The sequence below is a fragment of the Ambystoma mexicanum genome, chromosome 2q, assembly GCF_040938575.1.
Source record: "Ambystoma mexicanum isolate Mex_15411 chromosome 2q, UKY_AmexF1_1, whole genome shotgun sequence".
In the NCBI taxonomy this organism is placed as follows: Eukaryota; Metazoa; Chordata; class Amphibia; order Caudata; family Ambystomatidae; genus Ambystoma; species Ambystoma mexicanum.
In genome coordinates, this window is record NC_090924.1 from 8,746,797 (window position 1) to 8,760,294 (window position 13,498).

The window sequence follows — 13,498 nt, forward strand, 5'->3', positions numbered from 1 at the left end:
TTTAACATGACCAAGCTGAAGATAGAGCAGGCAGAAAAAACAGAACGACAGGGATCACCAGTTGGAACTGGCCAAGCTTCAGGTTGCCAATGGATCCAAGGGTCCTGGACATGGGCCCGGGTCCCCCTCTCATCCAAGGTTTCCTAAGGATCTGCTCAGTTTGTATGAGGAAAAGAATGACATTATGGACTGACTGAATACATTTGAGTATGCATGTGAGGTTCAACAAGTTGACAATGCTGATAAAATTGCCTGGTTACTTAGCAGACTGCCCCATTCTGGCTGCAGTGCCATTATGGAAATGTCAAAAGCTGAGAGAGCAGATTTTGTAATGTTGAAGCAAACTCTTATCTTAAAGTTTGGAAAGACTCCTGCCCAATACTTAAAAAGATTCAGAGAGTACAAGAAAAAAGAAGGCGATACTTGGGTATCTTATGTAACTGAATCCTTAAAGAACTTGACTGGCTGGGTTGAAGGTTATAAGGTTTCTACTTTTGAAGGTATGATATGTCTTGTCATGCTGGAACACATTTTTGCATCTTCTTCCCCTGAGCTTAAGCAGCATTTGGCAGATTCAAAGGAGATAGATCCTAAGAAGCTTGCCATAGCAGCAGATTTGTGGGTATCACATAGAGTGTCCCATAAGGACAAGACTCATCCTGGTAAGCAGGAAGAGGGGGAAAAGTCCAAAGATAAGGAGGGTAGGGACTCTGATAAAACTTCCTCCCATAAGGGCCACAAAAGAAAAAATAAGGGTGAGACACAAGAGAACTCACAGGGTAGTCGAGGTCAGTCTCCAAAACAGAGCTCTGGTTATAGTAAGCCTCCCTATGTAAACAGACCCAGTGAATCTTGGTTAGCTTGTGGAGCAACTGACCATGTGAAGAGGGATCCCAGATGTAAGGCCAAAACATTGGGGGTCCACTCTGCTAATCTGGCCTTCTCCTTCTATGAGGAAGAAGAGATTACAGGAGCATCCTTCTCCTCCGACTCCTTCCCCAGTGGGATAGAAGCTGAGGTCGTTTTAGTTTCCCTGGGTTCCTGGGAGCCTAATGTCTCATAGGCTTATGCTAGGATTCCAGATAATACCAAGCACTACATTAAGGACAGTGTGCTGATCAATGGAGTAGATACTCCAGCTCTTAGGGATAGAGGGTGTAGTCGAACTGTAGTGGATTCTACCTTGGTAGACCCAGAGGAAGTTGCCAGAGCTCCTCTCTTACCCACTAAGTTGGCTGATGGCCCACCTCTCATGTTACCAGTAATACCTGTAAATCTTACTATAAATGGTACAGCAGTCAGAATTCCAGTGAGCATACAGAGGAGTGTCCCAGGAAAGGTCTTCCTGGGAAATGATCTCAGAGCTTTAGGGCTTGTGGGAGAGACAGCTGAAAGACCCTGCACAAGGTCTCAAACAAGGGCAGCACTGACCCAGACCAATGCCGTGCCCCAGCCAAAGGGGAAACCCAAGGCTAAAGGAGTAGGGAAATCAAAAAGAGGGAAATAAAATATTCCCCCTAACTCACCTACCACTGAGATGGAGGTAGTTGGTCAATCACCAGGACCTGACGAGGAGGTGGTGATACCTGAAGTATTTGACTTAAATTACCATTCTGAACTAAAAGACTTGTTAGTAGAAGGTGGTCCTGACAGGGAAGAATTTTGTAAGGGCCAACATGAGCGCCCATCTCTGGAATGCCTAAGGAGGCAGGCCTGCTCCCAGCTTGAGAGTGAACCTCCTGGGAAGCACAGGATTTATTGGGAAGGTGGGCTCCTCTATAGCGAGCCTACAGATTCTACAGAAGGAGACCATAGGAGGTTGGTGGTTCCCCTTGCTGTAAGACCCTTCCTCCTGCAGCTGGCGCATGAAGTGCCCCTTGCTGGGCACCTTGGAATCAAGAGAACCAAGCAAAGGTTATCCATGCACTACTACTGGCCCAAGATGGGGGTGCAAGTAGAAAGTCACTGCAGGAGTTGTGCCTCCTGCCAGTTATCTTTTAAGAGTGGCTCAACAATCCAAGCTCCATTGGTACCACTCCCAGTTGTGGAGGTACCATTTGCAATTATATAGCGCCCCCAATGTACCTGTAATACAACCGGGTCTTCAGACATATGATGAAATGGTTTTTAAATTACTTTTTTCAGAGGTTGTTTCTCCCTCACATCCCCCTGTGATGAGACAGCACTGGTGAGGTCATCCCTGGCCCTATCGCCCAGACGCCCTGCCCCGGTCGCCGGTAAACCCCTGCCCCGGTCGACGGTAAGCATCGCGTTTGGTCACTCCTAACTAGCTACAGTCCAAACTTTTGGTAATTTGTGTTCTTTGGCTTTAAACCCACTCTGTAAGCAATCTTGGTAGAATTTAGTAATAAGATTATCTCATTCTTTAACTTTCCATTTTATTTATTATATTTTTGTCTGCTTCCCCACAGGGTCCAGTTGTTGTGTGTTTTTTTTGCCCTGAGGAAGGCAACTATCTCATTTCTGGAATCATTTGCCAGACAGGTGGCTCTTTTGCCGAAACGTGTTGAGATGTCTATTTAGTTTGTTTTTTTCGTTTTTCATTTAAGTTATGTAATGACACTCACACGTAGGCAGACCTGTCAACTAAAAGAATAAGAAAACTTTGTCAACCCGAAAAATTCGCATAAAAAATCATCACCCTAACAATTAGAGTGTTGGCTGAATACAAGTCAATACCTGGAGTTGGCACTTCTTTTCAGTTTATATTGTTTGTTATTACACTCAAGTTGGATATGGACAGTTTGTTTTTCAGTTTTTTACTTCATTTCCATGAGCCAAGTAACTGTTCAAATCCATTGCTTCTGATTTTCTGTTTTATTGTTTAACCTTAGACCTGTTTAACTATTTACAAAACTGTTTGATTCATTCACCATGATGTTTTTTGAAAAATAAATGTCTTCTTTTTTACCATGAGATTATCCTGATTGCTTTCAGAGTTTGCGGTAGCCATCAATTTGTTGGTTCAGTGATATCGCTTTGATACACTGATTAATTAAATCACCACCAAAACCATTTTCCAAATTGACCATATAGAAGTGTGGACCTCATTGTTTTTGTCTAATCATGATGAGGCAAACAATAACGATTGTCGGGCTGGATTGTGGGCCAAATAAGGGCCACCTATGCCGACACACCGGATATACATTCAATTATGGCATGCACTATGAAAGAAGACAAAGACCCAGCACAATACATACTCTAGATCCAAGAGATGTGGAGGGCAAAGACATAAAAATCATGGGATAACACTATAGCAATATTCTATCGCATGTTAAAGCAAGGACTTCAAAAGAGATGTGGAAAGGTTTCGACAAAGTAGTGGGGATCGAGGCTAAGGGATGGGCAGAGGTTTAGGTGATTAAAGTACATCATTGCAAGCAGCCGCAGTATAAAGAGAAGGAAGTGGTGGATAATGCACAGAAGGCTGAAGTGAAGCTAGTACATAAGAAAATAGTGAAGTTGAGCATATAAGCAGCAGTGATTAGGGCCCGTCTGTAGGGCAAGTAGAGCAGAGAATGGCACCAGTGGAGACGAGAATGGTACAGGAGTGGATAGAAGGGTATCGAGGCTATCCAGACACCCAAGGTTATCAGGGTGCGTGTTGCAGGGGTTATTAGGGAAATTTCTCATGAAGGAGAGGGGGATTTCATGGAGGACGAGAAGGTGGAGGAGGAGGGTTTGGAGGGATCGGCCAGGATTTGGCAGACCACGACCATGCAATTACTACCCAAAATACATTTAATATAATAAGTTTGGTTCGAAGAAATTAATCAGAGTGATGCTGAAAGTTTTGAAACCTATAAGTTCAAAAAATGTAAATGAGCCAAGTGCAATAGTTTTGGGTGCAATGATGCAGATTGCAAAGTGCAAAAAATACCAACGATTGCATACAAGAGACCGGGCCTTAAAAAATGACATATAAAATAGCTTAAGATAAAATACAAATAGCAAACAAACAATCTAAACCCTAAAAAGGTGTTAAAACTATTGGAGCTTGGGTTGACCCAGCAGCATAAATGTTACAAAAGAGAAAAAATGTAAAGCAAGTTTTGGTTAATTTCAGATCCTTTGTTTCAACGAATCAATGCTTTCTTAATATGCTTGGTTTCTTAGTACCATATGGCTGTGGAAATATATATAAATATATAAGTGTGAATGTCCTACCACATTAATGACCACAGCCTGGAGGCAGTATAGCAATCTCGCCTTAAGTAAAGATTGATCAGTAAGCTGTGAACAGGAGTGCAGAAGTTAGCCACTGCTCCTCCAGCACAGGCAGGCATGCAGAGTTGTTCCAGGTCAGGAGGCAATTAAGAGGAACAAAAATGGCAGATAGCGCTGGGAGATTAAAAAGCGTTGATGGCATGAGAACAGGAGCTTGGAGCACCTCAAGAGGGGTATCAATGCTATTGTTCCTGACCAACTCCACAGGATTCAGAAAAAGGATCTGAGGCAAAGGCAGTGCCAGGAACAGGAGGAAACAGCCTGCGCCACTATCCGCTCGGGAATATTGATTCTGAGCATTTGTTGTAATACTAGCATGTGTTGTAAGAGCATGTAATATAAGTGTGAAGAGCATGTTCATAACAGCACATGGCATAAGTGTATGTGCCGTAAGTGTGAGTTGTGATGAATCCAATGGAGTCATCACAGATTCCTCGGCAGGAATCTTCTCCCATGTGACGAGGGGATGACAGCCGCTACCTGATCCTGACCCTGGGGGCAGCTATATGAGGGAGGATCACATGGGGGGCGAGGACTACTCTGGGAGATGTCATGACGTCATTGGATGAGGCACAGTATTCCCCCTTGCCTCCCTCTGACACCCAAGCCCTTAATGGCCTATTGGCAACTAACGGCTCCCCCTGTAAAGGAAGTCAGGACACCTTTTCTTTACACTATCCAGGTCAGGCTCCCACTTTTGATTCAAACACCCACAACTCACACATAACACCTTTTGTTTCTGATGTGTCTTCATGGGAAACTGCTGGGAAAAACCATTTAAGAGTTTAAAGTCCAAGGACATCCATGAACTCCAACTCCCATAACCACTCAGGTACTGAGAGGAGGATGATGAGGGAGTTTGTGCAAAGTGACAGGTGCTCGAAGTACCACATGCCGACTGGTTGTTTTTTTAATCATTCAGTGTGTCGGACATTTAAAGGTGGCAGCTACACTATTGGAGCAGGCAGTGCGGGAGAGGATGTTAAACCCCATGATGAGGCTCACGAATGGGAGACACATTTAAATACGGGACAGTAGGAGGAATGTGACGTGTGAGCAAGAAGGACCCTGAAGACGCTGGGAAAAGCGCAGGAGCTCCTGAATGTACAGCCGCTCAAAGAAACAGTGTTCTCCTGTCCAGGATGAAAAGGAAAGCTGACCGCAGAGCCACATAGGACGCGGAAAGTACATCTGCACACTCCAAAGTGGAAAGCTGGTGCGGAACCACACCGCAGAAGTGCACGCAGAGTCAAAGATGGTGGAAGAAACCAGTGAGTCTTCCTGTAGCAGCCGAGGACCCTGGGTGTTCCCACTAGCATGCCAACACCCAGTAAGAATAATGTTTGAATGCAGACAAGGCAAAGTAAAAAAAGGCAAACCCCAAATGCAGACCAGGAAAAGTACAAAGGCAAACGACAATTAAATACCGATGCCTGAAATGCTAGTGGGCGGGGGGGGATGATCCAACAAGAAGAATGTTTGAATGCAGACAAAATGACGTATACAAGCAGACCTCAATCAAGTGCAGATGCATGAGATGCCCATGTGGGGAACAAGTATGAGCTGAGCAAAGGTTACCATAGAAGGATATACCAAGCACCTCACAGTTTATGCTATTGTGGTATACCCAAGAACTGTGACACACATAAGAAGTCCTGGCAGGCAAGTACACCAGGCGGCTGAAGTTAAATAAAGAAGTCCTGGCAGGCGAGTATACCAGGCAGCTGAAATTGTATTATGCTTCCTAGCAGGGGAGTAAGCTAGGTGATCTGCAAAGTTACAAAAATTGCCACAGAAAGATTGTTACAAAATGTATTGTTTAAACAAGAACTGAGTCCAGTAAAGATATCAAGAAACTGTTAACTAAAGAGACATTTTACTTTGTGAGTCCAGTGAAGACACAAAGGAACTGTTATCTAAAGAGACATTTGTTTCATCCTGTTCAAGAATCCAGGGGAAGGGACCATCCTCTGGATACAAGAGTCTATACCTTAGAGAACATTTTTGTTCAAATAATTTTGATTCTTTTGGTTTTGAAAATGTTTGCTAACATCAAGTTAAAGACATTTCCTTGCACCCGTTGTTGTTTTAGTTTGTAGTGTGATGGTCAGGATAGGATGTTTTGGACACAAGGATGGCTTTTCAGTTACTGACATCCTGACACAGACAGATCATTCATTTTTGGATTCTAGGCAGGGAAGATCCTCTTTAGAGCAGGGACAGAGAGGCATTTTCCCAACCTATTTTTATTTAATAAATGTCTTTAACAAAAAACATGGCAAGTTTGTGTCCGACTTTCATTTCTGATGCATGTATTGCTTCCCAGGCTACGTGGCATTCACCGTGAAGCGCCCCAACGTCCCACCTCCTCCCACTGGGCTCACCTGTCTGCTGTGGCCGCTTCTGTGTGCTTCTCGTTGCTGGGCTGCTGCTGCAGTTCGCCAACGGATTGATGGAGCGTCCCACTACCTCTTTGTTGTTTGGCTGCTTCCCAGTGTCCTCTGACAGCCTCGCGCTGTCTCTGGCCTCACATTGCCTGTCGCCAGCGTACAGGGAACAATGGTTCCCGCAGTCTTTCTTGTTTAGGCAGCACTTTCTTGGCTTCCCGCTCTCTGTCTCGTCTTGCCTCCAGAAGTGCTCTTCCTGGGCCTTCTCCCCACCCGACGAGAGCCGCCTGCTCCTGTCAGCTTCCCTCTCATTTCCTTCAGCTGTTGGGTTTTTAAATATCCCGGCACTGCACGCTACTTTCCAATGACTAGAGCGCAGCATTGGCTTCCGTGCTCTAGTGATACTCATAACTCCATTCCTCTTCCTTGTCCCAGTATTTTCAAAGGATTCATATACATGGCATTGATAGTCAGTCCTTGTTATTCTATTTGTGACAGGATTTTGAAGGATACGATCAGCAGGTTTTGCAGGATGTTATTTATTTATTTATTGTTTATTTATACAGCACTTATACACATGTGGAGTGCTTCAAAAATCTACAAGGTGCGATGGGAACAAGGAAATACAGTAATCATTCTTAGGCCTCGAAGTTTCCGATTCAATCTAACAGAAAACTAGCATACTAAGCCTGATGGCATTTCTCCTAGTGCAAGTGCATGAAGTGTTACAGTAGCGACCAAGCAGGGGAGGGGGAAGAAAAAGGGAGAGGGCGTAGGGCAGACAAACTAACTAGAAGGGGATTATCACAATATGACATCAAGGCACGGGGAATCAAGGGGGTATCCCTAAGAGGAAAATGGAGATACAATGGCCCTTATTCCGAGTAGGGCGGTAAGGGATACCGGGCACCGGTTAGGAGACCGGTGCCGGTAACCCCTTAGCACCCTTCCACGAGGACCTTCCTTAATGCCTGGTCTGACCAGGTGTTAAGGAACCTGGGCGCAAATAACGGGCTTGGCATACGCCGGCCCGTTATTTGCGCCCTCCAAATTCCCATTGAGCTCTATGGGGGCTCAAATGGGAATGGGGAATGGTTTGTTGAATGGGGATTTACCGGTCCCGCCAAGGTCTAACTAGACCGGTAAGTCCCCATTGCACCAAACCGGACACGGTACCGTTATTGGTGGCAGTCATGGCGCAAATAGCGTAATGACTACCACCAAATGAGGGCCAATGTCTCATCTGATAATGCCTGTACCTCCCCTCATGTGATACTCCCTTGCATAGCCACCCCCGGGATCAGGATCAGTGTAGCGGCTGCTGTTCCCTGGCCACACGAGGAGAGACTACCTTCAGGAACAGAGTGATGACGTCATCAGATTCATCACACTCCTTAGTCTTCACTGTCCTCATATTGGGCTTAGAACTCTTCAAAATGTGTGTGTGTTCCCTTGGGACTATCTCATTCCCAGGACAGCCGGCCAACTGTACAACCTTGGCTAACCAACTCCCACATCCTTTTCTTTATTCCCCATTAGAGAATCCCATCTTAATCGCTCCACTTTCTGGTCGGGAGTAACTACCGAACAAAAAAACCTGCTTTTACCAAGTTGGCTACATCTATTCAGGAACCCCAGATAAAACTGTGAAATCCCACGGATTGAGAGAGAGTATGCCAAGCCTAGTGACATATTCACCAAACTGCTTCAAGCCCCATTGTACATGACAAATATTCTCATATCGTTTAAACTGTCTTTGCACACTCACTGCCACCATTATACTGTCTCTAGAGGCAGAGGTAGGTGACCTCCCCTCCCCAAGGCTCCATTAGTCATGCCTTTGATCCTATGCTGGTTTATGTAGCACAAGGTTCACCTGTTACTCTTTATCTTACATTGATGAGTGTCTCCCTTTTCTTCTTTTAACACAGTTTGATGAGGCACGTGCTGACTTTAATATTGATGAAGACCTAGGGCTGGACAAGGAAGAATTTGCCAAGTTTATCATCATAAACAGCCTTCAAACGGTGACTGAATATAATATGGAGGTAAAAACTGAGTGTTGTATACTTTTTGCATTTAAATTAAATGTGGAACTTTGAGATGAAGTTGAACTAGGGTAGTAGGACCCAACAACCTTTTTTCATTGGCTACACGTTATGCATTATTTCTTCTTTTTTTTAAAAAATAAATCTTAGTTTATTTCTTTTGGGAATAAAATCCATAAAACAAAATATCAATAAAAAATCAATGATTTAATTAAATTACATAATATTTAGACTTTTGTTTGTTCTGGGTTCATTCGTCATACGAAGCCTAGGACAGGGTTCGTGAACCATAACTTATTCATGTTATCTCTGCACATATAACAGAATGACAGTAAAACAATATATACAATTAAACTGCAATGGGGCGTACAATATTGATGTTTGTTATTAATTTGGTGCTAAGTGGGTTATTTTAAGTTTATTCTCCAATCCTCATTGGGATAATTTGATACAGCATGAAATATGAAGACTTCGGTTTGCATAGCACTCCTCCGAGTTCTAACATGAACCAACCACCTCCTCTCAGTGTTCGTATGCAAGGGGAAAACATTAGAAAATAAGTCACCATCAGGATCTTTGTATTAACATTTGTCTGAAGTACCAAAGGACCATTTTGATGTATATACTGCTACTGGGAATATTCAGTATGTAATTCCAGGCCCATTCTTTAACTGGACTATTTAATGTGGTAAGTGGAAGTAGAACACCACCGCAACATGCACCATGGTAGAAATGGTCCCTATTTACAAAAACGTCAAGAAGAGAGGAGCCCTCAAATGATCGACCAGTATCTTTACTGGACGTGGGAGGCAATATATATGCAAGAGCATTGCTGGTACACCTAGAAGAGTGGGTGCAGGAATTGAGGCAGACTAACCTTCTGCAAGCGGGATTCCAAACGGGGATTAGCATGGCGGATCTATGCTTTCACTTGCAGCTACTGATCGAGAAATATGTATATGTCAGGAAATTGTTCTTGTACATCGTGTTTGTCGACTTGTGGAATACCCTTAAAGGTCTGACGTTGCACATCGGACAACAGGTAACATTTTTTATTGCCATTTATATCACTATCATCTGACAGTAACACCAAACTTCAACTTGGTCCCAAAACCCTCTCCCTCCCGCTGCCATCCCGTTACCCAAGTAGCACAGACCTTAACTCTGTTAGATACATACAACGAAAGTACATACATTTCGGGCTGATTCGTTCCTTAGTTTAAAATAATAAACATAAAATAAGTTGCACTCTGCCCGAACCAGGGGCAACTGTTATGCTGTGTGTCCATTACAGAAGTAGTTTAGACAAATGTCACAGCTGCGATTGAGTTATTAGGTTTCCTGTTGACTCTGGTTCCCAGAAGTTGGTTGTTCCAAAGGCTTTTCAAGCTCCGCCACATAGTGCCTGAACAAAGCCCAGAAGTCCAGGCACAAAGTTCGGTGGGAGCATTTGATTATACTGCGTTTCTCGCTTCTTGCACTTGGACATAGAGGAGAACCATTCCTGAAAGGTAGGGGTTCTTTTCACCCCCCAGGTCTTGGCAATTAACGATCTTGTTACTATCGAGGCCATGCCCATGAGGCGCATCTCACTTCTAGAGCCGGATACGATCAGGGCTAACATCCACACCATCGGGGAGTGAGAGATGTGAGCATTTAGTAAAGTAGACATTGTCTGCACAATCCTATTCCACAGTGCCTGCATCGGACATCGATGTGCACAGGCAGGTGACATGATAGAAATTTGACGGTACCTGCCCACATCGCTTACCATTGGGGGACCTGTCTGGGTAGATCTTGTTCAGACGGGCTGGGGAGTAATACACCTGGTGTATATATTTAAAGAGTATCAATAGCCTATTATTCATAGATATACATCTAGTTTGTGCACACACCATGTCCCACTGGGCCTCTGTCCATGTGATTCCCATATTTTCCTCCCATTTATTTCTATATTGGCTCCCGGGCGGGGGCGGGGGGCGTGGAGACCAGTTTACCTTGATGGAGCGGAGTGATGGCGTACGTTATCACAGGAGAGGGGGTAGAGGTCACTGGGAAGGTTGACCACTTGGTGGTCATCACTTCTCGCAATCTGTAGTACAGAAACATTGTCATGGATGTCCACTCCCCTCTCTCTCTCTGAGTTCGTCCCATGATATGAATCTACGCTCCACTATCAGGTCACCAACCGTGTGTACATGAAGCTTCGTAAAAATGTCTACGAAAGATTTCCTCATGTGTGAGTGGGATGCCTCGAACGTGATAAATGGCAATGTCCGGAGAGTACCACTGTTCCAGGCCGGTCCTGTCCGCCTGCTGGTGGCTGTACCTCTGTCTTATTGCACCGTTCTCGTGTTCCCCACAGTAGCCCCCTTATGTTGTCTGGGTGTATTATTACCTTTTCTAGTCGTGTATGTGGGAGGTCCGTTGTGGGGGAACACCACCACACAGCGTATAGGGGTTGCGCTACCATATAGTAAAGGAGGAGGTCCGGCACATCTAGCCCCCCCTGGGAATATGGACGGCACAGTGTGTCTAAGGAAACATTAGGGTGTCCCCCTGCCCATATGAACCTATTCATCAGACCCCTGAGGCACATCCAGAGTCTCGCTGGCGGCCATATCGGCACATTGTTAAAATTGTATAGGAATTTGGGCAGAATCACCATTTTGGATAGTGAGATTCTGGCCGCCTGTGAAATTGGGAGGCATATCCACGCATCTATCTTGTGTTCCACAGTTTCCATGACAGCCAAGTAGTTTTCTTCATACAGCTTGATAGTGGACGTGGAAACCCGGACGCCTAAATATCTGATCCCCTGTGGGCACCATGCAAAAGCGCCTCCAATGTCGTGTTGCATCACGTATGTGGAAAGAGGGAGAATCTCTGACTTGGAACAGTTGATTTGCAGGCCTGATAGTGCCCCAAAGTCTGCAAATTCCTCCATTATCAGGGCTAGATTGGTCTGTGGATGCTTCACGTATAAGAACATATCATCCGCGTATATCGATACAATGGAAATGCTTGAGTGCCGACTTACCCCTCTGTGGGAGTTGAACTCGCGCAGGGCACAGACCACGGGCTTGATCGCTAGGGTGAATAGGATGGGGGAGAAGGGGCAGCCCTGTCTGATACCCTCGGTAGGGAATATTGCAGCTTTTTGCATTTGGTTGGTGTACACCATTGCTCTGGGGGCCGTGTACAATAGGCAAATCCATTGCAGATAGGTGTTACCTAAGCCCGCCCGTCAGAGTACCTCAAACAGGAAGGGCCATTCGATAGAGTTGAAGGCCTTCTCTGCGTCGAGGGCTGTGACGACTATTGGGATCTCAGTATTGACATTGTGCATCATCTAGAATAACCTTCGAAGGTTGTTTCTGGGAAGATCGGCCCGGGATGAACCCTGCCTGGTCCGTTAGGACCAGGCTGGACATGTAGGGGAGGAGTCTGTTCTTCAGGATTTTGCCAGGATCTTATTATCAGTGTTTATCAGGGACAAGGGTCTATACGAGGAGCACTTGCTCAGGTCCTTGTTGGGTTTAAGGAGTACAGTTACCAGGGCTGTTCTGGTGGTCTCTGGTAGTGGTAGAGTACCTGCCGACCTGGCATGCTCAAACATGCTCCGCAGGGGCGGGATGAGAAGATCAGGGTAGGCTTTATACATTTCTGCAGTGTTGCCATCCGTGCCCGGGACTTTACCATTTGGGAGGGTGCATATCACTTTAAGAAATTCCTCATCGGGGGGGTGCTCAACGATGCGCCTTGGTGTCCGGGTCCAGCCACCCCAATGCTATCCTATCTAGATATTGCGTGATACTGTCGTGGCCGGCTTCCAGCCGGGTAGAGTAAAGTTTCCCATAGTAGGCCTGGAATATTTCATTCATTTTCCTGTTATTCCTAACCCTATCTCCGTTCTCCGTCTCAATTTCCAGTATAGAATCAGGGTGTCATTCATGTCTGATTGCCCAGGCCAGTGTTCTGGTAGGCGGCGCCCCTTCCCATATCTGGCCATTACAATAGGGTCCCTAGAAATCGCTCCTCGTTGGCCATAAGTTAGTGAATTGCCTTCCTTTTTTTCCCTAACAGGGACTGTAGTTCTTGGGTGTTGTTCTGGGCTTGCTTTGATTCCATGGGCCTCATTACGACCCGGGTGCTAAGGGATTACCGGTACCGGTAAGGGCACCGGTACCGGTAATCCCTTACCGCCCTACTATGAGTTCCCTTTGCGGGTCCTCCCTTAACGCCTGGTTTTACCAGGCGTTAAGGACGGGACCCGCAAAGGGACCTTAGAGCTAATAATGGGGGCTCAAATGGGAATGGGGAAGGGCCCTGGTGAATGGGGAATTACCACCCCGCCAACCTTAGGATGGGGCGGTAATAGCTCCATTCACCAGGTCGGAGTCGGTGAGGTTTTGGAGGCAGCCATGGCGCTACTAGCGCCATGGTTAACTCCAACCTCGCAATGACCCCCCATGTCTTTAATCCCCCTTTCCAGGGTTGCTACAGACCTGCGGATGCATTTCAGGACTCACCCCTCCTTAGATATACAACATCCCCGGATATAGACTTTGAAGGTGTCCCAGACCACTCTGGGGTCTGGGACAGAGCCTGTGTTCGTGTGGAAGAATTCAGTGATATATTTGCAGATATCCTCTCAAAATGTGATATCTTCCAGAGCTCTGGGTCTGAATCTCCATCTGAACCTTTTCTCCGGGACTTGTGGCCTCTTAAATTGAACCATGACTGGGGAGTGGTCCGAGAGGGCCAGAGGGTGGATCTGAACATTTGGAGTCGTCCGGGCTATCTCTGGGGACA

The 13,498-nt window shown here is 45.7% G+C and overlaps 1 protein-coding gene across 1 annotated transcript in view; it reads left to right on the top strand.

The window, feature by feature from the left end:
* The window catches only part of PDIA2 (protein disulfide isomerase family A member 2), a 771,139-nt gene that overhangs the window by 242,521 nt on the left and 515,120 nt on the right, over positions 1-13,498 (top strand). Inside the window, exon 5 of the mRNA XM_069646771.1 lies at positions 8,567-8,683. Within this exon, the coding sequence (XP_069502872.1) occupies positions 8,567-8,683 (117 nt within the window). The remainder of the gene's footprint in view (positions 1-8,566; positions 8,684-13,498) is intronic.